This window comes from Orussus abietinus, unplaced genomic scaffold (assembly GCF_000612105.2).
Source record: "Orussus abietinus isolate OABI.00-Male unplaced genomic scaffold, Oabi_2.0 scaffold7, whole genome shotgun sequence".
Classification (NCBI taxonomy): domain Eukaryota; kingdom Metazoa; phylum Arthropoda; class Insecta; order Hymenoptera; family Orussidae; genus Orussus; species Orussus abietinus.
Genome location: NW_019394453.1, coordinates 321,887 through 345,743, shown reverse-complemented (window position 1 = coordinate 345,743; position 23,857 = coordinate 321,887). Strand labels below are relative to the sequence as shown.

General features: G+C 44.7%; 1 protein-coding gene across 1 annotated transcript in view; it reads left to right on the top strand.

Annotated features, from left to right (window-relative positions):
• LOC105704132 (agrin) overlaps positions 1-23,857 on the top strand; it is a 389,846-nt gene that overhangs the window by 193,928 nt on the left and 172,061 nt on the right. The window contains exon 3 of the mRNA XM_023432426.1: positions 10,464-10,496. Within this exon, the coding sequence (XP_023288194.1) occupies positions 10,464-10,496 (33 nt within the window). The remainder of the gene's footprint in view (positions 1-10,463; positions 10,497-23,857) is intronic.

Sequence of the window (23,857 nt, the reverse complement as noted above, 5' to 3'; positions counted from 1 at the left end):
GGTCAAGAACGCCGAATACTTAACTTCGATACATCGCATCGATCGAGTACTTCATATCTATAAATAATAAAATGAGAAATCGAAACTGTGTTTCCTTATTTTCAACTCTATCCGAAGAAATAATTTCCCCGGCAGGGAAGAAATTTCTTTCATTCAGACATTTCCTTTCTCGGCTCGGAATTAATCGATCGCAGTACGTCGCGTTGTCCCGTAGAGTGCGCGTAAGCAGATTTTCTAATTACTTTTCATAAGACGCCAGGGCAACCGATAATACTATTGACTCTTTTCGTTTCGTTACCCAAATGGCCCCCGATCGATTCCACCATTTCAATCGACTTCAGCATCCCCTTAAGACTTGTGAATTATGCAGCCGATAATGCGAGACTTCCACACGGAGATTTCTCGGAGTATTTAAAATATTTAATTCCCGTGAATTATGCTTTTATTTATCATGGATGTAATGGTTTACGGATTCGGAGAATATGAATTTTCTGGAAAAATGTCGCAAAATCAGGTCACTCGAGCCATATCAGGCGCAGGCCTGATAATAGGTACGTGGCCTTAATTGGCTCCGGCACTTCACGTGAGTGATAGTCTATTATGGGTATATTGATAACTCGGTGCAACGAAGCACTTCGTAGTCTTGATGGGACGTAGGGTTAAATTTAAGGGCGGAAAACGAGACTTCCGCGATTCCTTCCTCGTCTTCTCTGGAGGTTGACTAACAAGGAAGGTACCTGAGGTGCCCCCCTCCGATTTTGTTCATTTTTAATATGTTATAAGAGACTAAAAACTAAGGGGCCCGTGTTTTTTTTTTTATCGGCGGATAAACACTTTTAGGGGTGAAGTCAGGCAAAGTTGGCTGTTTCATATAGAAGCACTCGACCGATTTTCATGAAACAACCGTCAAAATGTAGGGAATGAAGAATAATGAAACATGCATTTGGAATTTTTCGAAAAAGATCAATTACTGCTCGCGTAAGGGTAAAAGAAGTATTCAAAGGGGTGGCTCACCCCTTAAAAATGAATTCTTTCGAAAAATTTCAAATGCATGTTTCATAATTCTTCATTCCCTACATTTTGACGGTTGTTTCATGAAAATCGGTTGAGTGCTTCTATATGAAACAGCCAACTCACCCCCTTGCACGGCCAACTCTGAAGCCTGATTTCACCCCCTAAAAGTGTTTATCCGCCGATAAAAAAAAAAACACGGGTCCCTTAGATTTTAGTCCTCTATGACATATTTAAAAATGAACAAAATCGGAGGGGGACACCTCAGGTACCTTCCTTGTAAGACTGGGGAGGTTCGTTAATGCACTCGAATTCGAGGAGTACTCCTTGAGGGGCAGGAAGACCGGAAGTGGAGGGTCTGTCTGTGTATGTTCGAGGCTCGTAAGATTGCGAACCACGGGGTGTTTGCTCTTACTAAATATAATAAGGTCAGTGGCTCTCGGTTTCGCATGAGCGTTCCATTCGAGGACAAAGGGGCGGCTGGAAATGGCCGCGAAATAAGGGGGCAACTTGCCCCCGGAGAGACAAAGAGGCGCCCCCGGATATTCGTCGATGCACCTGGGTTGCAAAACCAGAAGACGAGGTCGACGGGATCGAGACATCCGCCTTAACCTTGGCACCGACGCCATTTTATAATATTAAACCTCGCGCACCCCGGCCCGTCGCGACGCCGGCGCCGAAAGGATATTAACTCGAGGGGATATTAAAGTACATTGTGAGCGATGTTGAGCCATGGATTTTAGGATTTTTCGGCGCACTCGGACACCCTGAATCTCTCGGATCATGGGTCAAAATCCGAGGTCAAGAGAACGACTAATTCGAGAACCATTTGCCGTCCATGCGAATTGAATTCTCTAATTGAAGGGAATTCATTTTTTGGTACTCGAAGGAAATGGTTACCTTTTATTTTCAAGGATTGTTATTTGATGAAGATGGTAGGTGATTATTCTGTGAGTACTTGAAATTGCCTCGGGAGGATAACAGTGGTCTTATTTATATATATACAAAAGAGGTCCTTGACTGACTGACTGATTGACTCATCAGCGTCCAGTCCATACCACTAATCCTAGAAAGGGCAAATTTCGGGAGTAAATTCTGTTCGTAACACAGGTGCTCACTAAGAATTGATTTTCCGTTAAATTTTCACTAAAATTTCGCTTTTTTAAAAAATATTTTTCATTATAATAGAGTTCCCGTAGAAATGCCTAAAAGCCAATTTCGGAATTTCGCTCTAACCGACCCCGTAAGGGTGCGAAAGGGGGGTCAAATAAGATACCTTTATACATTTCAAATTCTACTTGTATAATATCGCGAGCCAAGGGGATATCAGTTATGAATAAAGGTGTTCGTGTACATCCAGGGATAATGCGACGAATTCGTGAAGAATGGTCCTAGAAACGGGGCACGAAATTCCGAGGAAATTGTGAAATCGACCCGTTCGGTCGGCAGCTCGGTCTCATGAAACTTCGCCTTTGCTCGGGCTAAAACTAAGCGACAGGCTAGGGTTGTTTCCCAGCGTGGTTGCTGCTCCAAGAATCCAATGAAAAGAGCCAGGAGTGCGAGCGCAAATTGACAAGGAGCCTCGGCTGGGCACGGAGAGAAGTATCGAGGCGCGAGCTTGCACCATCCGGCCGTGAAGGGGCAAACAAAAGCCGCCACGAGTCGGGCGAGCCTTTAATTGCACGCGATTCTTTCGTTCCGTCCAATTTCCTGACCGCGCTTAACGTCTTCTCCCCTCGTTCGCGCCGTGAACATAAAAGGGGGGCAAAGAGCGACCCTCAGAAACGCAAGGAAAAGGCGCATCGGAGCGCTCGTGGTGCGTCTTGTGTGGGCCAGAAAAATTGCTGATGGAACGAATCGACGTCCGGTCAGCCGCAGCACCGCGAATTGCACATTAGGAACAGAGAGTGAAAAATAAATAAAGGAGAGCCTACCTTCAATCCCCCATTTGGTAAATATGCAGCGGAAAGTCCCCAAAGACTGACGGAAGCATTTTCTCCGGGGTAAATAAGGTCGCAAAAAATGTGGTCAGTCTTTGTGACAAGCAAAGTTGGTCTTGGTCCTCTAAAAAGTGCAAGACCTGACTAAAAATACAAAATTGAAATCAACCTTCGATCATAGGAATCATAATCTTGATCTTATACTGGTCACTAGTTAACCACAACGTCGCAGAGCACAGAATTATGTCAGAAAATTCGACGATAGTGGGGTGCCTTGTGGTCAGAAACGGATTGCGGTTGCTTAAGAGGAATCAGGGATGATGAAGAAAAGTGCAGAAAAGTCGAGAGAAGAAAAAAATAGGGGGGGGGGGGTGAGGGTGGAAGAGGTAGCGAGGAAAAATGACCGGGGGTTCCAGCGGAGCGAGAAATGTTATCTTTGTACGTGCATTTATTTCCCCTTATGGGAGGTACCCCCTCCCCGAGTGCGGTAATGTCCGAGAGGAATCAAGCGAGATGAAGAAAAGTCAAGAACGAGTGGAGGATGGGTCAAGGAGGGAGGGGAGGTGGGTGGACGGCGCGTGCGCAAGACTCGCGCCCCATGAGTCAGAAAATCCCCAAGTAGTAACGCTCGGGCTGCGGTCAGACGCAGCAGAAGGCGCATTGTTCCTCGGGAAACAAAGGATCGAGCCCGCCGGACGATTATTCGCCGTTTACCGGGCACAGGAGAGGGACACTCGGACGAAATATATCTAGGAAATAAAGCAAATTTGAAAACAAAGGGGCTTCCGCGAAGAAAAACAAAGGGGCCTTGAAAAAAGGGAGGTCAGCCTCAGACCGGGAGAAGCTTGCTCTTCCATCCTTGCCCTGGCTAATTTCGCCACTCCACCCCTTTCCATCCCTCGCTCTCCCTTTTTTTATCTGCTTAAAAATGTGTAGAATCCAGTTTTCTCGAATAAAGTCCCATCCGAGTCCAATTGCACTTCCTTGAAAAAACGTCGCTTTACTCTACGCGATTTTCCTCTCGAACCGATGCGTCTTGGGATAAAGTTCTCCATCTCCCGCAATATTTTTGATATCCGATATCGAACTCTAAGCACATGAGTACACGCATTATACATGGAATACGTAAGCTGCGAGTCCACGTACGCGTTCGATCCCTTCGGTTGTGCTCACATTTCTTTACGTACTCACACACACGTCCCACTCCTCTACGGGGCTGACAAGATTAAAGTCCATGCCGGTGGAAAAGTCATATTATTAGGAAATGGAGCCTTGGGATTTCAACGTGGCCGGAACACCGTGGGCTATCATGGGGTATCGCTGGAAGAATTGATTCCCGAGGTGGAGGCGCCCGTGGTCAGAATTTTCGACGTCTCGCGTTTCCGAGGCTGATGGAAGGACTTTCGTTTCTCGGGGGCCGGGGAAGGGGAAACGGAATGCGATTCGACGATTGCGACGATTGTAAATTATCCCGGGAAACGCTCCCGGTACGAGTCGGGGACGTCGCGACTTTCGGATTAAGGAGAACGTTTCTACGGCACGAGCTTTAAGGTCCCCCCACAATAAGGCTCCCTCGCGAACGATTTTACTTTCTCACGAAGGAACATATTCCCAGGGACAGCAAATGCCGAATTCCCGGTAATGTGCGAGCAGGATTTTGTTCCGAAATTATCGAGCCCGCCGGGACGAAATAATTGGCGGCCATGATGGGCTTTTACTTTGATTGCCATTGTTACTAGTGGCCGTCTTGCGGAAACGCCGGCGAGCCTGGGGTGGAATAAAATATTCCACCGTGTTAATTTCACCTTTTTATTTACATAAAGAAAAACCTCGCCTTTGATTCTGATTCTGATGAATTTTATTCATAAACTGTACTCAGCGTTTGTGAGCCTCTGGACACTTTTCGACGAATTTAAATTCGAGGGAAAATTTGTGGATGGAATATGAAGTATTTGGAGATAATTGATTTCAAGGATTTGAGGAGTAAAAGAGAACTATTAGCGTATTCCAGTCTTTTTTTTTTTAGCTCCAGATCCGATATTGGTTATTCTCGGGTTTTCAGGAGTTTGGAGTCTTAAATCAGTAATCTTGATTATTTATTCAGTAATTAAACGTTAATCTCGGCAGCGCGTTGATTCGTTAGATCGCGACACGAAGAAGGCTTCAACCCTCTCACACTCTCGTACCGCCTCATTATTCCCGGGGTAACTCAGTCATTATTTCCTCCCTCTTCCCGCAGACCCTCGTTAAATAGATTTCTCGCTGTAGCAGGATTTCAAGGAGCAGAAAATCCCGAACAGTTCCATTTCTGTAGCCGCGTTTGTTCGAATCTAATCGACACCTCTCGGCGTCTTCAGGATCGAAGTTCCCCAACTTTCTCGCTTCCGATACCCATTTTGTCTGGACGTGGATGTCAAACAATTGAACGCAATGGCAGGCGAAAAGATAAATTCTACGTTTATCTCAAATCGTGAAATAGAACCCTCCCCAGACGCACATAAATAATCGGGGTAGATTAGGTTAGTCATATGATCTAAATTTCGTATTTTAGAAATGTATATCATTATTCTGGAAAAATAGCGGTCTTAGAAAAAAAGTCTATATAACATAAAAGATGTATTTTTTCAAAACCTACAATTTTTATCTGAAACATTTTTCTCATAAATCTATACTAATCGAAATAATATGAAAATTGCCACGAGTTATTACAAATCGTTTTCACATTTCAATCAAAATTTTCATTAATACATTTGTAATCGGTGGGTCTAAATACATAGATATACGAAGTGTTAAATCAATTGGAGGTATGTGCTTTTCAGAACTATATCCATGAAATAGTCTAAATATTGGAAAAAGAATGCCCAATGGTGTGTCTTCAGGATCAAAGTTCCCCATCTTTCTCGTTTCCGACACCCACTTTCTTCGAACGTGGATGTTAAACAATTAAAGGTAATTCCAGAATAAAAGATAAATCCTCGTTTTATCACAGTGTACGAAATGGTCTAAATATTGAAAAAAAGGTCCATTGGTCTGGGTTTTAAGGAATTTTCTAAGGAAGTGCCGAAAGTAGAGGGAAATCCACAATGGCTTCCTGCGTGCAGGGGAGGACGGAACAGGACTTCGTGGATAAATCCTCGAGCCTTTCCCATTTGTTCCACCGGTCCCATTGTTGGCAAGGGTTTCCTTCGTCCCTTGGCTCGGATCCTGAGGGAATGCCAAGAGGAGAGCGACAAAGGGCGCTTTTCCACTATCGACAGGGCTGATTCGGCGAAGTGGAAAAACCGCCATGCTTCTTTTGGGTCGACGCATGTTCGCGACTCGAAAGGGTGGCCCGGTTTCCCAGGATGGGTGAAAAGGAACCCACGGATCGATAATTTCTTGTATTTCGAGTGTTTCCTTTCCTCCTTTCCTTTGGACAAGTTCTCTCCCTTCAGATATTTCCTATCCACGTCTGGTCGAATTCTCGAGGGCTAGCGTAAAGTTGACATGGAATCTCCGCGTTGCGGATTTTGTCTAAAACGGTTTCTCTCTCTTTCTTTTTGTGCATGAATTCTTTTCATCTTTTCCTTCAAGTATTCCCTATTCCTATCTGGATGAATTTTCAATAGAAATCGAAAAACTGACGTTGAATTTCCGCGATGCAGGTTACTTCTAAAACGGTTTTCCTCCCTTCCTTCTCGTGGATAAATTATTTTCCTTTAGGCATTTCCTTTTCGTATCTGCATGAATTTCTAAGGGAAAGCAAAAAATCTGAATTGAACCTCCACGTCCTGAATTTTTTCTAAGAAAGTTCTCTTTTCCCATATAATTGAGTTGGATCCCTTAATCGAAATCGACAATTTCTCGTACTTCGTTTTCTTTTATGTACTTTCTCTCTATTTTTGCGAACGAATTGCGAGCGTTGCAGGTTTTCGCTATTTGTTTCTTCTATAGCATCGGTCTTTGATCCTTGCTTTCCCAGGATAACTGAAAAAGAGGCCTCAATTGAGCTCTGCAATTTTTCATACTTCGTTTCCTTTCACGTACATGCCTGAAATACCAGTCTGTGGATGAATTCTCACAGAACCGCAAAGGTTCTACGAAAAATCGAAATTAGATGCCAGCGTCGCAGGTTTTCGCTATTTGTTTCTTCTATAGCATCGGTCTTTGATCTTTGCTTTCCCAGGATAACTGAAAAAGAGGCCTCAATTGAGCTCTGCAATTTTTCATACTTCGTTTCCTTTCACGTACATGCCTGAAATACCAGCCTGTGGATGACTTCTCGCAGAATCGTAAAGGATCGACGAAAAATCGAAATTGGACAGCAGCGTCGCAGGTTTTCGCTATTTGTTTCTTCTATAGCATCGGTCTTTGATCCTTGCTTTCCCAGGATAATTGAAAAGGAGTCCTCAATTGGGCTCTGCAATTTTTCATACTCGTTTCCTTTCACGTACATGCCTGAAATACCAGTCTGTTGATGAATTCTCGCAGAACCGCAAAGAATCGTCGAAAAATCGAAATTGGACGGCAGCGTCGCAGGTTTTTGCTATTTGTTTCTTCGGTAGCATCGGTTGTAGAGGATTCCCAGGTCGCAGGAGGCGGATCCTGCGGGAATGCCAAGATGAAAGCGACAAAGAGCGTTCCGAAGATCGACAGAGCCGAGTCGACGTAGCGTAAAAACCGCCATGCTTCTTCTAGAGCGACGCGTACGCACGACTCGCAACGGTGTCCTGGTTTCCCCGGACAAATGAAAAGGAAGGACCACCAGGATCGGGGAGGAACGGTCCGGGCCGTAAAAGGATGGAACCTGGAAGTCGATCCCGTTCTCGGAGCAGCCTCGAGGGGAAAAGGATGCTCTTCCCTCGGGATACCCACGGGAGAGAGCTAGTCCCGCCATTTATCCCGGCTCCCCTGCCCTTCGTCAGGGCCTTCGGAATCGCCTTCGTAAAACTCGCCGTAAAACTCTATGAAAGAATATCAAATGAACGACTCCTTCGGCCACTTCGCGAACTCATATACTCCCGGCAGTTCCGCTTCCGAGCCAGGGACCCGGTAAAAATATTTTAATAACTCTTTCGCGATAAACGACCAGAAATTCCCCTCCCTTCTTCCGGATTCCCCAAAACTCGGGAGTATCCTCCGCGGCTAAGGACTTCATCCGGGGATGCTTTTATTGTTATTAACAACCACGGAACTTTTTCATCCCACCCTTACAGCCTCGTCATCCCACGGTTCCCTTAAAACTCGCCCTTTGGCGTGAAAAGTCACCCCCTTTGACGTATCTCGTACAGGAGGAATATCCTAAAAACCAAGAAAAATGGAGAGGATGTAAGAGGAGCCTCGCGGGAAATTTTAATATTAAACGAGATACTTTTCCGAGGGATTTTCCAAATTCTGGGAGATAGGTAACGGGTTAAGATTCGTATATTCGGAAATGAAGACAATACCCAGGGTCCGGCTTACTCGCCGTCATGCAGCCCAGAACTTTTGGACATTTTTACGTTCAAGTAGCTATACATATGGATGGGGACCCACCGTAATATGCATTCCATCCGGTCGGGACTCTCATATTTACATATGTATTTACAGGGAGTGCTCTCGAGTGTGACACGCGTACACAGTGCTACTCCTGTTCCTTCGGTATGCACTCGCGCACTCGTGCACTTGCATTTCTTATTTTGCGCATCCCGCCGTGTATCCCTGGTCAGAGAAAATCTTCCCAGAGCGGAGGGAAAAATCGGAAAATTCTGGGATTTCCCCGAGATATATCAAATATTCGCTTGGAAATTTCATGATATATGTTTATGGAAGGTTGCGATTTATTTCGAAGTTTTTCAGCTGACGGAAATTTAGGCGTTTCGTGGACGTCTTAACGACGTTCCAATGGCTTATGGACATCTATGGGATATCGTTTGCTTTATGGGCTCGCTTACGGGGAGAGACTGTATCGTAGTGTAAATGTGTATGTGCTTACGATTACAAAAGATTACGCGTATGCTCGTATAACCCTCTTTGTGCATTATCCCCTGTGTCCGCGCATGTGCATCTCCGCACGCATCGATGTTCCCTTCAATGTGTAAGTGTACACGCGCAATCAATCGTCCGTAAAATTACTCCAAGCTTAGTGGCATAATTCGCACACACATCACGACCTAATTTCGCACCGGTTCGAAACCATCCCCCGAACGGCGAAGAGCCCGAAGGTGTTAAATCGGATCCTGCTGCAGAGTTCATGGGGCATAAATTTTCCGACATCGGAACGCGACAATTATTGCCAAATTCGACACTTTATATGCCGATCCTTTGTAGTAATTGTTTTTCATCACGATCACGATCTAATTTCCGTCGGTCGAGGTTGCTCTTAAATGGCATTGAATTTAGAATTGTTAAATCGGAACCTATTGTAAAGTTTATGGTATATAAATTTTGCGGCATCGGGAGGCGTCACTTAATTACCGAATTTGACACTTTACATTATATTCAGATTTTTTTTTTTAATAATACACAGACACATCATGATCTAATTTGCATCCATTCGAAATCGCTCGCAGAGCGAACGCAGAGTTTATGATGCATTTAGTTTGCGAAATCGAAACACGCAAATTAATCGCCACATTTGATACTTTACATTACATTTCGATTATTTGTAGCAATTCACAGACGCATCATAATCGAATTAGCATCGGTCGGAATCGCTCTCGATTGGCGTGAAGTTTGTAATTGTTAAATCGGATCATATTACAGACTTCATGGTGCATAAATTTTGCGGCATCGAGACGCGACAGTTAATTGACACGTTTGATACTTGACATCATCCTGATTTTTTTTTTAACGATTCACAAACCTACTACGATCTAATTTGCGTCGATTTTTGTAATTACTCACCTCACGCCATGTCCCGTTGGTGAATTCAAGTCGATCTCGCAACATCTCCTACCGATCCTCTCTTTCTATGCTTGCAATTCATATACGTGCAGCGTGTGTATAATTACATATATACAAAATTCATAAATCCATCGCGGTCTAATTTGCACCGATTCGAAATCGCTCTTGAATGTCGCGAGTCCGGAACTGTTAAATCGGATCCTGCTGCAGAGTTCATGGTGCATAAATTCTGCAGCATCAAAACGCGCTAATTAATTTCCACTCTTGACACCGTACATCATCCCGCTTTAATACGAGATTTTCTGCGGAGTGCAATTACTTAGCCCGCAAAATTCGGTCGATCATCGGTCGAGCAACTTTGCCTGTTAACATTTGAGAAATGAATATTCGGGTCTCCTCTTACCAAGTCGATTGAAAGTTTGCGCAGAGGGATGCATCTTTATCTGCATTTCGGACAGGCGAGGCGGCTCGATCGACGCATCCTCGTCGACAAGACGGAGCTCGGGAATAAGTATCCCGGTCGTAAAGTGCAGCCATTTTATCGCTACATAAATTCGGGAAATACATAAACGCGGGCGTGCTCGTAACGACCCCGCGAGCTCGGTCCCTCGAGTCCCACGGCCTCACCCGATTCTTCCTTTGTTTCAGATAAGGGTGTAAATTTCGCCAGTAATAACGCGGGTGAGTGTTACCTCTGACAATTTATCGCACGTCCGTCTCCACGTGGTCGCACACCGACGCGCCCCGTCGAGCATCTCGACTGGCCGTGACATTGGAGAGTTAGAGGGATGCCAGATAGTCGGAGGGGTGGCGAGCGAAAAGGGGTGAAACCCCCCAAAAGAAGGAAAATAGATATCGGTGAAAAAGGTCGGAGAAAGAGTCCCAAGTGATTACATCCCGCGCGAGTCAGACACCGCGTGATAAGGGTGGTGTTCGCCCCCGGTATCTCGGCATGCGAACAACCCCTAAAATTATGCAAAGGACCCTTCGACCTCCCTTTCCAGAAGGAAGCGCAGGTAGAACGTAGGATTCCCAGGGTTCTTAGTCGCCCGAAAGATCCTCCTTCGGAAGGAAAGGAGGGAAGACGGATTCGCGAGAGAAAGAGGGGTGATAAAGGGGTTAGTAAGGAGGAAGGAGAATGGGACAAATGGGCGGGAGAGAAAGACGGCCCCGGGGGTTGGTGCGAGGGTCCCCGGGGAAAATATTCCGGCAAATTTCCCCGATTTCCCGGCCTTCCGGGCGGTAATTTACCGCGGGGGATGTTTCCGTCACGATTTGCCAGGGGCGGAAGGGGGTGGGCATTCTTTCGGGAATCTTTCCGGGATTTCGTAGGGATCTGGGGGTGGGTCCGCGACGCGAGGAGGGTGCGGGGGTGGCTCGCGTGGCTCAGGGCTGTACCGAGATAAGGGTGGCAAATTGCCGGCAATCTGGCTGATTAGGCTCCCCGGGAATAATCCCGGATCTCGATTTCCGTACCACGGCCCGCGGAGTATTAGACGAAGAAAAGAGGACCGCCCCTCCAGGGGGTGGTCGGAAAGGATGACGCAAAGGGGGGCTATTTCTACGTTAAGGCGCTTCCTTAGGGAAAACTCGAGCTCGGAGATACCCCTCGAGGACAAGTGCTGGGCGACTTTCTTATTGCCATGTTTTTCAACCCTTTTTTGAGAACCTTGTTGCATATCCCTCGTCTCTAAAATTCCCGAGTACGTATAAGAAAGTCAACATTCGTTATAAATTCTCGCGATTTTTTGAAGCACGAAATTGTCGGGGCATTTTCATAACGCGAAAATCCAATTCCCCCCTTAATCTTTATATTGAATAATCGCATGACGTAGTAGTAGTATTAAGGTGATGTGAAAGTGTGTTAAAGAGGTCTCGTTTATAAAACTTTTCTCCCAATTAGGTGTACGGAATCGTTTCAAACGTCATAATACGAATATGGAGGCCATAAGTTTCTGACAACCATGAAATTTCAATTTTTTTAAATGTGTCATAGACATCTGACAATTTTTTTATAAAAAATGAAATTCCATGCGCGTCAGAACCTTCTTTATGACCTCCATATTCATGTTGTAAAGTTTGAAACGATTCGGTACCCCCAGTTAGGCGAAAAGTCTCATTAACGATTGATCCTTCAGATGCCACTTTCATGAGTTCTTAATGACCAGTTTCAGGAGATTTGCTTTTCTGAGGGTAGGAAACCAGAGGAACTTCTGAAATTATTAAGATTTTAGTTCGAGATCTAATGAGTAATTTCCTGTAAACGGGAGTTAGGGAGAAATCGCTTTCGAAAAAGCGGTCTCTTAGAGATTCATGACAGCGCAGATTTTCGAGGCCATGGATCCTCGCCTTAAGAAAATCCATCATGGAAGCTCGAGCTTGCGGAGCGAAGGTTCTCGGATTCTCCCGAGAGGGAAGTATTTGAATGAGGCAAACTGAGCGATTCGAAAAAGGTATTTGCTGCTCCGACGGAATCCCGTGATATCTGGAAATGAGAGCCAAGCAGAATCCATCCATCCATTCATCCACGTGGTCACATACACGCGCGCTCGCGTCCTATGGAAATCAAAAGCTCGACGAGGTTAAAACCGAACTGGAGGAACCTCGGAAGAAGAAAGGAAGAAAGATCCCGCGATCAACCGAGTTAAATTTAATGATCGAGACACGCTCATCTGTGAGAAATCTTTTGACACACGCGAACCATGAGACTGGATCAAAGAGATTAACAGAAGCAATTAAATAACTGCACGGTGAATACGAAAAACTCATACTCTTGTGCATATAAAAATATATAATGGATATTATATTAATTCATTGAACATTCGTTGGAACTTTTATTCAGACGGGATATACTAAAATAATGCACGCATAGATTTATTTAATATACACGCTCTTCAGTTTTACAAGTTTAAATACTGTTCAATGAAACGTCACAACATGCGCAATGATTAAAATCATCGTATTAAAATGTCTTACTTGAACGTGATTACATAGACTGAAGTTACCCGAAGCTTGGGAAATCAATTTTACCAATGCCGAGTCACGAGGAAAATAAAAAATAGAAAAAGGAAAGCACACGGTCATTACAATTTGGTGGATTTACATTACGGGATTTTATTCTTACGCCTGTAATTCCGATTTAATACTAAATGCGTACGCTTCATTTAACTGATGTACATTTTTAATCGAATTGCACTTATGATGGAACTCGTTCGGCTAGAAATTTCATGAGGATCCGCCGAAATTATGTATTTTATGAATGCGTGGGAAGATGGGAGAGCAGAAAAGGCACTTGACGACAATGTCGACAATTTCGGCGTTTCCATTAAACCCGTGGTATGCACACATACGAGCCGATATCCCGGCAGAGGGAAATTACAAAGCCGTCCTCGTATCACGGAAGTCATTACGCATCGAGTAATTATCGGGTCACTTTTCCGTGGGGCGATCGATGAACGCGCCATTTTCTCGGGGATACGTCAGAGCCCTCGTTTCCCCGAAAGGGGAAAAGGCAAGAGAAACAAAACCGAGAGAAATATCCCCCGTGGAAATTCCAGTGGGCTACGACAGAGAGGTAACGCGGAATTCGAAAACTACGGACTATCGCACGCGGAAACGTAGAAAGGGGAGCGCCAAGTGCTCCGCGACAAACGCGATAATTATCCGCCTTTTTTAATTGCATACGTGCAATTAATGCACCCCGCTCTTCGCGATTGTGCGACTTCCCAGTCGCGTATTATACGATTTCATAATAATTCCGTTTCTCCGGCGAGAATGTACACGCAAGAAAAAGTCTCGTTCATTTACCAAAATCGTTTGGCTACCTGCATTCGGTTAATTTTATAAAACGTTCCGCTCGGGTAAACCGAATTTCAGCTCACTTGACCAAACTTGAAGCTTCAATCAATTAAACTGTATTGATTAATTCGTTTTACAAAATATTTCACTGGATAAACGAGATATTTTTATTAAATGCACCAAATTACTTCAATATCTGGCATGGCCTACCATAGTCTTTCACGTGACCGACAGAAAATTATTAATCCAAGAATTTAGTCATGTCAATCAAACATTTGATTGTTCATGTAACAACCATATTGTATGGTTGAACCAACGATAACTTTGTTCATTCAACGAAATATTTTTCTGCGAGTATCGACGATTGCAAGAGTATGAACGCGTCGTTAAGAAAAGGGGTTCAATTATTGGAACATTCATGATTTTTCACATTGAACTTACTATATGAAAAATCTTTCTTTATATTTAAAGAAGAAACAAAAACTATATCGTGGAGGTTATGGTAGCGAATTAGTATCGTTTGAAGATTTCGGAGAGAATATCGAGGAAGCCATTTTGTTTTTCAATTTTCACTTCACCCCCGGCATCAAGGTCTCCCCGGCAACGCTAATAGGGCGACTTTTCCGCAGGGCGGCCGGCGTTTTCCGCGGCGGAAACGTAAGTGTCTCGTTTTCACGGACAAAGAGGAAAACAGGGGAGGCCGAAGGGGCGGAAATATCGGTTCTCATGAAAATTCGAAGCATCGCGACTCTCGTTTACAACTAACGGGCTGATGTATACGTGCGATGAAACAGATATCCCCGCACCCCAGAAAAAGCCGGGAGAAGCGAGGGTGGAAAATAAGAGGATAAAACGGGGCAAAAAGAAAAAGGAAAAGTAAAACGAGGGGTGGGGGAGAGGTTAAAAATGGAAACGAAACGTTGTAACAAAGCTCGACGTCCGTGCCCCTCCAGAAAACTTTCGACCCACCCCCTTTTCCCACCCCGGGACGACCCCCCGCGGACGTGCGGCCTCGTCGCGCTTACCTCGTCCTCGAAAGCAATGCGTTTAAATTATTTATAATGGGTCTGCTTTTTCAATTTACATTGCAAAATGCCCTGGCCAAACAAGGTGGGGGGTGACGGTGGGTGGCGCACCCCGAGAGAGAGAGAGAGAGAACGAGACCCCCGCCCGGGCAGAGAGAAAGAGACCGAGAGACTTCCGTCGTGATGGATTAACACTTTGTGCTCTCGCTAAAGAAAATCGCTGGTAAAGTCTCTCTTTTTCCGAAGATTGCAGAGGCACGTCTTTTTATAGCTTTTTCTGCCTCCTGTGTTTTTCCCGCCCCCCTTCCCTTCCTCCCACTTTCTCGAGGATGTGAAGCGATTGCGTCTGCATTGTGGGGGAAGCGATTTCTTTGAAATGCCGGCTCCAAAAGCCAAGTGAGGCTCTTTGTTAGTTGGCACTGGGGTAATGATCGCAGGCTGACGTGAGTCCTCTCTCCTCTTTTTTCCTTCTCTTCTTTTTTTAATTAATTTCCTCGTCTTCGTGAGTGTTGAGACGAAATGAGGTTTCCAGTCGGCTGGCGCGAAAGAGGGGGATGATCGCGCTGGAAATCTTGGCTTTTGTTTGATTGGAAAAACTCTCTGATTCGGAGAGACAAGAGAGTCGAAGTCGAGACATTTTGGCGGGGTAGATAAGGGTGGTGGAGGCGCGAGTTGGGGTGGGATTTTTTCACGATTTTGATAAGAGGATTCATTTTAATTATCCGCGAGGAGGAAGGCTAATGGTTAATGCTTTTGGGGGAACTGTGCAGTCTTTATCAGATTTATAACCCGCGTGATAACGTTTCAGTGGACTCGCCATTAAATTCGCCTGGCGAATTTTCGGAATAAAATATTTCCAGTGAATCGGCGAATAAATATTGCGATTTCGGTTCGCTGCCCCGAGCCGGTTGGCACTTTTTATGGGAAACATAATGACCCTCGACCGTACGAAAATCGACCCGTGAATCATTCGGACGCTTTCCACCCGGGAAATCGAGGCGTGTAATGTTCGGTGCACACGCGACAGAAAGAACGTACCTGCATTATGCACTAGAAAGTGCACGCGGATACAGTTCGGCCACTTTTTTTCGTTTCCAGGGGACGAACCCCGTTCCACGCACTGCCGCTTTTACGCGTGTAAAACTCATTTCCGCGAGCATAAAAGAGAGAAAGGGGCTATTTTCCAGGGGCACTAAAGAGGGAGAAGTAGCGACACGTACGGAAGAGAGAAATAAAAAAGATAAAAGAGGCTGCGCGCCGATCCTTAAAAAGAAGAAGAAAAAAAGGGACAAAGAAATGCCGTCTCTTCATAAATCCCACTGATTCAAGGAACGTCATCCAAGAAAGCCCAAGGGTTTATCTATTTCTACAATATTTTAAACGAACCAGCTAAAATTTGCACCATATGGTACACTTTTTATTTAAAATCTGTACCTTCGAGCGACTCATTTTCCCGCTCTTTCAGTTCGGTCAATCACCGTTTAAAATAGGATTTAAATAATTCATCAATTTAAAGGGAAATGTGCAATGCAATTTCTGGAATGTCCTCTTCAGTTCCCCAAGAAATTAGGAAAAATATTCAAAATTTGTATGTATACGTCCCTTTCTTTTTAATAAAAAAAAAAAGAAGAAGAAGAAGAAGAAGAGCAACTGATTAGTATTTTCGTGCAATCCGACGATGTGGAGGATTACAAACTGGAAATTCAAATCGGCGCGTTTAAGCGGTATCTCTCTCGGAGCGATTCAAAGAAAGCACTGGCCGATGCTTGGAGAAATTCGATTTCTAGATTGGAATCGATCCTGAAAGGAGCGCCGGGCGAGCGGCACTTCCGGATGCGCCGGATGGCAAATCAAAGCGAACGATTGGCCGCTTTGGCTGACCACCACGAGACTCTGACCACTTGCGGCGGATGAGGGGAATTCTCCTTTCATTGATGAGGAAGCTCTTGCACCATCATTACAGCCGGGCTCCCTTCGATCCACGAGCACACACCCTGAATACCGAAGGGACAGTCCCCGCAAACAGAAAATAACATATCGAGGAATCCCACAGCTACAGATTTTCTGGGATTCTTTTTCCGCCCTTACGAAGTCCATTGATATCCCGAAAATCCCAGTAAAAATGGACACCAAACGGTGTTACGAAGTCCATTGATTTCCCGTAAATCCCAGTAAAAATGGACACCAAACGGTGTTCATGAAGATTCTAAAGGTGGGGCAGGGTGAACACATTTTGAGGAAATCTTCAGGCCGGGATATGAGGATTTCTTTCATCGAAATCAATTGGAAGTAGTGCCTATTCAATTCTACTCGTGAATGCACCTGCCCGAAGCGATCGGTCAGTTTGGGCTGACCTCAGCGAGACTCCCACTACTTGCGATGGTCCTACCGAATTCTCCTTTCGTCGGTAAAGCGCACCCATTAGAGTTGATTTCTCTCTGGTCTATTTGCAATTAAATGAAACGTGGGTACCGAAATGGAGGCCGGTACCTCCAAGTGCTTCCCCCCTTTGTCGCGAGTAAACATCATATTGGGTAAACTGCTTTTTGGGTGTGTAGTTTGATATCGGCTCGATAAACAGAATTTATTTATACCCAGACGTATTTCACAGTCGAGAGGCTCCTCTTATTACGAGGGGCAATGAAGAAGGGCCGATTCGTGGTCGTGTAACGTTCTGCTTTGGCTGACCCGGGAAATACTTTAACTACTTGCGGCATGTTACGCGAACTTTGCTTTCACGGGACGATACATCACCATTATCCTTTATTCTCCTTCCTAGAGCTAAAGTTATGAGTCCCAGATGAGCCGGGCACTTTGAGTTCACGCGTTAACGTTAAAATTAAACGTACTTTTCAAATATCTCTCTTAACCCCGGTAGTCACCTGTATATAACGATGAACTCAAGACTCGATATTAAACCTGAAACTCCCATTAAAAAATGACTTTAAACCTGCGAAACTCATAGTACATATGGCAAGATTCCCAACGATGCAAGCTGGAATTTAATTCTCTTTTCATTCGGGTAATAGTCTCGGCGAACTCGAGAAAATATTTTATCATCGGGCCAAATTTCTGTTGACTCGCTGGAATCGTATTCGGCTCAATTACCCGGTTTAATTGCAGAGCTCCGAGTAGACTATTTCATCGGGACTCGGCAATTAACCTATTCAGGTAATTCAAACGCAGTCTACATCGATGGGATTCGATCGGATCGATTTAAATTATATTTGGCCCGAGTGAATCTTCCCGAATCAGCGAAACCGGATTAAATTCTCTCCTTATTAAGGGAAGCGAGTAAGGACGAGCGGCTATCGCAATTCCGCTTCCCTCGTTTCTTGGGATCGCCTAATTCCGATCGGACTACCTCGCTTTTTTGAGGGAGCAAATTCCCTCCTCCGTTCGTCCTTCGCTTGTTCCCTCTTGGTAACTCGGGCGAATTTCATTGGAATGCGATCGAATGCCGCTTTCTGGGTCGGTCACTGCGGCGGTGATTGGTTTTCCTTCCTCCTTTTGTTATTCGAAAGTCCATTGCACTTGCCTTCGTCCGATGTACCTCCCAAGAGCTCCTGAATATTTTCACTCAAGCTGGACGGATCCCACGGGATTTGCATTTTATACGCGGAGGCTCCCCAAAATTCCCCAGCTGCGATGATCCCTCCCAAAAATCGTCGAATAATTTCCCCCCCGCCCCCCGAAAGAATAAAACAAACATCCCCCGCCGCTTGGGATATCCGGTAGAAAATTTCACAGACGATAAGATCGACCGGCAGGATTTCCTCCCCCTCGGTGAAATTCCTCATTTTCGGTCGCGAATCTTCTAAATCCCTTTAGCAGGGAATTTCCGGCCCACTGGCTGGAGGTTTCCCTTTATCGCAGTGTTTCTTTGAAACTTCCCGAATCCCTTTAACGAGATTGATATCGATGCGGTTCTCGCCGTGCATAAAGACCGCCCCGTCCGTAGGGTGACCAGCTCTCTCTCACGCGGTCCTCCGGTTACACATCGAGCAATCCTTTTTTTCCTACGTACTTGTAACAAAATCAGTATTCCCGAGTTCGTTTCTATCTCCACACCGCGAACTCGTTTTCGGGACGGAATCCGATTTCGAGGCCGACGCCGACCGAATTTCTGGCCCGTGTTTAACAAGAGCGCATCTCTTTTTGAGTCGGCTCTTTGAAGTCCGTAATGACGCGTCCGCGAGCTCATGGTGGGCTTTGGGTTCCCCTTTTCCCCTTATTTTAATAGGCAGAGACACGTCCGCTTTAAAGCCCCCCCCTCCCCTCCCCCCGAAAGTCACCCCTCTTACACCTGCTCGAGTGCATCCACTGCGTCCTGGTGCAGTTCGATGCGGAAATGCCCTGAGCTCGGCAATTTTGCAATCAATGTGCTCCGGACAAATGCTTCGCGGTTTTCTGCTGAGTTATTGTACCCTTGGGCGGATCCAAACTACGTGCTCGCGTATGTAGATATACGTCGGTATATAGGGATGCACATGCGGGGGCATAGTCATGTCCGGGAACGGTTACTGCTCCTGGGCATAGACTTACTATATGCAACGATGTATACACCTGAATGCATATAGATATTTTCCAAGAAAATCGAGAATGATCCGGTCGATCGACCTCAAGAAATCCATTCAAATGATGAGATAAAATACGTTAAAGATGAAATAAAGTAGCCAAACGATCGAATAGAATGCCCAAATGATGAGATTAAGTACTCGCGATTTTGTGGGAGGTGAAAAGTCCCGGAAAGTCATGCGAAAAAGGAGAGTGCATTTTATAGGGGATGGGAACGAGCTGTTTTACCGATAAATCATGGCTTTACGAGTAATAAACGCAGGGCACGGGTAAATGTATTTCAGGAGAATTTCTGCATAGAGAAGTGGAATTAGTTGGGGTGTTCCAGGGAATATTTCGGAAAAGAAATGAATTTTAGGGAATTTAACGCGACGTGAAAGTGGCGTCTAAGGGGTCAGTCGTTCATGAAATGTTTCTCCGAAACGGGTACACCGAATCTACAACGTGAATATGTAGGTTGTAAGAAAGGTCCCGACACCCATGAAATTTAATTCTCTTTTAGATTTGAAAAATGTTTGGAAAGAAATTTTAAAAAATTTTAATTTCATGGGTATCAGGACCTTCCTTATAGCCTCCATATCCAACTCCATATCGTTATTAAATTCGAAACGATTCGGTATATCCGGTTTGGAGAAAAGTTTTATAAACGAGACCTCTTTGACGCCACTTTCGTATCGCCTTAAGAGTCGAAGGGAGTTCAGGAAGACCTATTTCTTGGTTTTGGAGGAATCTTTCATTATGGATCTACGACTACGGACGCAACAATGTGTTAAATTAGTAAACTACCCCAATTTACGTCAGAGGACCACGGACGTTTGTTTCAATTGGCCCGTGTAAGCACCCATGATCGAATCAATCGAACAAGTCGCCTTCGGCTCGATTCGTCTTGTCGACACATGGAGGCGCAGCTGCAGCTGCAGCGAATGGACCTCGGCAAGTTCCGGACAAGTCAGGAATCGTTTGGGGACTCGAGGGGACCTAAAGTCTCCCTGAAACGGCCTTAAGGGGGGCTCCTTAAAACGTCGGCGAACTTTCGAGGGTTCCTTCGGATATCGAGAGAATCGATCGGATTTCGATACTCGTTCCGCTCACGGTGTGCCTTCTTTTTTTTTTTTTCCGCGTACCTCCTATATTCCGAGGACTCGAAACCAATCTTCCGTTTCGATAAAGGACGAATACATTATGCGAATGCAAGTAGTGGAAGCCTCGAATCGAAGTAAAATTTGTGGCACCCTATCAAAAAAGAAAGAAGATATCGAATTATCTATTGTGACCATGCAAAAGTCCAAAGTTTGCTCTATACTGAGTAAAAGAATTTCCAGCCAAATATTCTGCTAATTCGAAGAATTTCACTGAAATAAAATCGAATAAATTGCACGCAATATATATATTTTTTTTTCGGACATTTTTATGACAAGTTATTCCAGTCAATTATTCTTTGCTTTGATGAACAAAAGTAAGAAGATGAGTAAGACACTGAAATTTGTATCTGGTCATTTTTGTAAATCTCAAGAGTAATTATATTTCCCATCGGTTGAAAATTGTTCATTACCAATTTTAATCCAGGGTATCATTTTTCGGGGAACAAGTGAGGTCATATCTGCGATGAACTTTTTTTTAAAAATGGAGATTCTCTTTCTTATTTTCGTAGCGTGGCATTTTGTTGAAAGGGTATCTTCTATTGAAACGAAAAGTAATATAGCTTCTGCTCCCGGTATTCCTGCAAAAGCTTCGAAAAATGGCGTTGGCCGGTGACGCGATCCACCTCGTCGAAGGGTGGAAATGTATTGGACATCCGGCCGGGGTTCCCTTTCCTGCTGAGAAGCGAAAAATATGAGAGCAGTCCGCGGAGGGCTTGCGGAAACGGAGGAGCTTTTAATGCCAAGAAAATCGAGCTCTTGTCGGTCCCTTTTCTGGCGGCGTTGACACCGCGAACTTTACCTCCTCGAGTTTATCGCAGCACTCCCAAGACGCGTTTCTTTGCCTCCCTTTATCCGGAATATCGACACCTCGCAACAGTAGTATCTTCTCTGGCTCACCCTTCCTGTCAATTAAGAAGACGTGTACAAAGGGCATCGAATACGAATTAACCTTCCGGAAAAAAAAAAGTCCCAAAAAGCCCTCGTATAAGTCGTTAAGAGGTTATACCCAGTTGTCATTGGCGAAATTCAAGAATTTTTTGTCATATCTAAAATGCATTTGTCAATCGAAAACAGAGCGTGATTTGATAGTACAATTATTGAACTTAATATGTAATTTTTTTTGTCAAGATATATTTAAAAATGGCGAGATACAACAATCCTCCGAGAAGGTTTTCTTTTTCGCGATGACCACGATATCTCAAAAAGTGTTTCACCGATCGGCTTCAAATTTGTAGGGCTCATTCTACACATAGAGGACTGTTGATCGCCATTTTTAAATAGATCTTGACAAAAAAAGAAATTCTATATGAGGTTCAATAATTGTACTATGAAATCACGTTCTGTTTTCGATTAAAAAATGCATTTTAGTTACGAGAAAAAATTCTTGAATTTCGCCTATGACAACTGGATATCACCCCCGATAAAAGCTTTTCAAGAATTCGCGTTAAGACAATGAGACAAATTTCCTGTACAATTTTCGACAGATTAATTGGAAACGCCATTTAGGTAACTTGTTCACATTGATGGCAAAGAAGAGAGTCGACTATTTTTTCGCAAGCTCGTCCAATTTAATTCGTGCCTAAACGTCGAAAAATCCGCGTGCCGCTCGCCTCGCGATGCGTAACGATCGCAAGCTCTATACGGGTTACGCGGAACGTTTACGTAAAGCCGCTTCCGCAGCGGATTAAAGCCCAAAACCGTCGATCGCCGTTACAATGGACGAGCCTGGAATCCAATTGGTTTCGACATCGCGATTTTCGCAACCATTGATTCGGGATCGCGAACTGTTCGGCGCGTGTCGCGCTGTAAACCTTTGGCGCGCAACTTTTGGGTAACATGTAAACGCTCGATCGTTTTGGGTGGATCGGCGAAATCAGGCGAATTTCCACGTAAATGACTGACCTTGTTCCCGAACGATCCAGATATTTTCTCTACATTATTGGAGCTAGAATCGAAAAGAAGTAAAGAGGACAAAAGTAACGACGCCTTTCCCAGTGGCATCGATTCCGAATTCGAACGTCAATTGGGAATGATTTTAGGACCGAATTTTCGACCTTTTGGATCGAAAAGTCAGGAGAAATTCCCTGTAAATGTCGGACATTGTTTTTGGACGGTTTAGATATTTTCTGCATATTATTCGAGATATAAAAGAATGAGAGGAAAAAGTAACGACGCCTTTCCCAGTGGCACCAGTTCCGAATTCGATTGGTCAATTAGGAGTGACTTTTCGACCGGATTATCTGCCTTTTCCATGGAAAAAAGATCAGGCGAATTTCTCTGTAAGTGCCTGATCTTGCTCTCGGATGGTGCGAATATTTTTTGTACCAACATTATTGGGGTTAGAGTAAAAAAAAAAGAAGAAGAAGACGGTAACGACGCCTTTCCTTGTGGCGTTGGTTCCGAATTCCGTCGGTTAATTAGGAGCGACCCTAGCGCCGAGCTTTTCGCCTTTTGATGGCCCTTCGCAATTTTTCCATCAGTCCTCCTTCGCCCGGGGTATTCCTATTTGCGGGGAAGAAAAATAATAATGGCCGTCACGGCGCGACCTCGCGGCCATAGGAAAAAGAAGGAGGACGCGCCCTGACGGAGAAACGGAACGGCGGAGGTGACGGAGCTTTCTGGTCCCCGGAGGGAAAATAAAAGCTCCGAGGCCGCGACGCCTCCCCAGCGTCCCGACGCCTTCCGGGAGGCGTCTCCTTCTAATCCACCGCCACCGGCGTGGAGAGCTTTCGCTTAATTTTCCAGTAAATAAACGCTCCAGGGGGATGAGCTTGCGGAGAGTGCAATCGATATCCTATTATTTCAGTTTATTTCGCGCGATTTAAGCTCGCCGCTTGCCCGTCGGTGTTTCTCACCCCCTGAGAAGCGGTAAATCTTGCACCCCGTGGATGGCATTTCGTAAAGTAAAATGTGCAATATTTAATTAAAAAAGAGAAAGAAGAAGCCTGAGCGCCGCTTAGTTCAGCCATAATTTAAAATTTCCTATAAATTTAGTATAAAAATGCATAATTTCTTGTCAACTTACAAATGCCAAATGAAACGCATGTTTTAAACGGAAACTTAAAATGCAAAGCCTGGCGAACAAATACAAGTCTTTCTCGTTTAATGTAGATTTAAAATGAGAAAATGATATAGAAAGTAGGTAAATCAGGTACACGTAGAAAGATGAGCTTTTGCAATGTCAATCGATAGTCCTTCTCTGTTCGATTCATGCTTCCTAAGCTCGGCAATTACTCTCCGTGTTTCCCCCTAAAATGCGACAACCCCAACGCGTGATCGCACGCAATGCGTCGTTGGACGTAATAAATTATTACACGACGCTACACGATACGAAGATCTCATTTGGGAATTGAACCGGTCGCTAGCATTTCCTAATCGTGCTTACACTATCGCCGAACAGGTAGAGATACGTGGAAAAAAAAAATAAGAAAAACGCGACAAGGGTCGACGTCCGAAAAACGCTGGTTTACCCCAAGACTTATCGATAACTCATTACGAG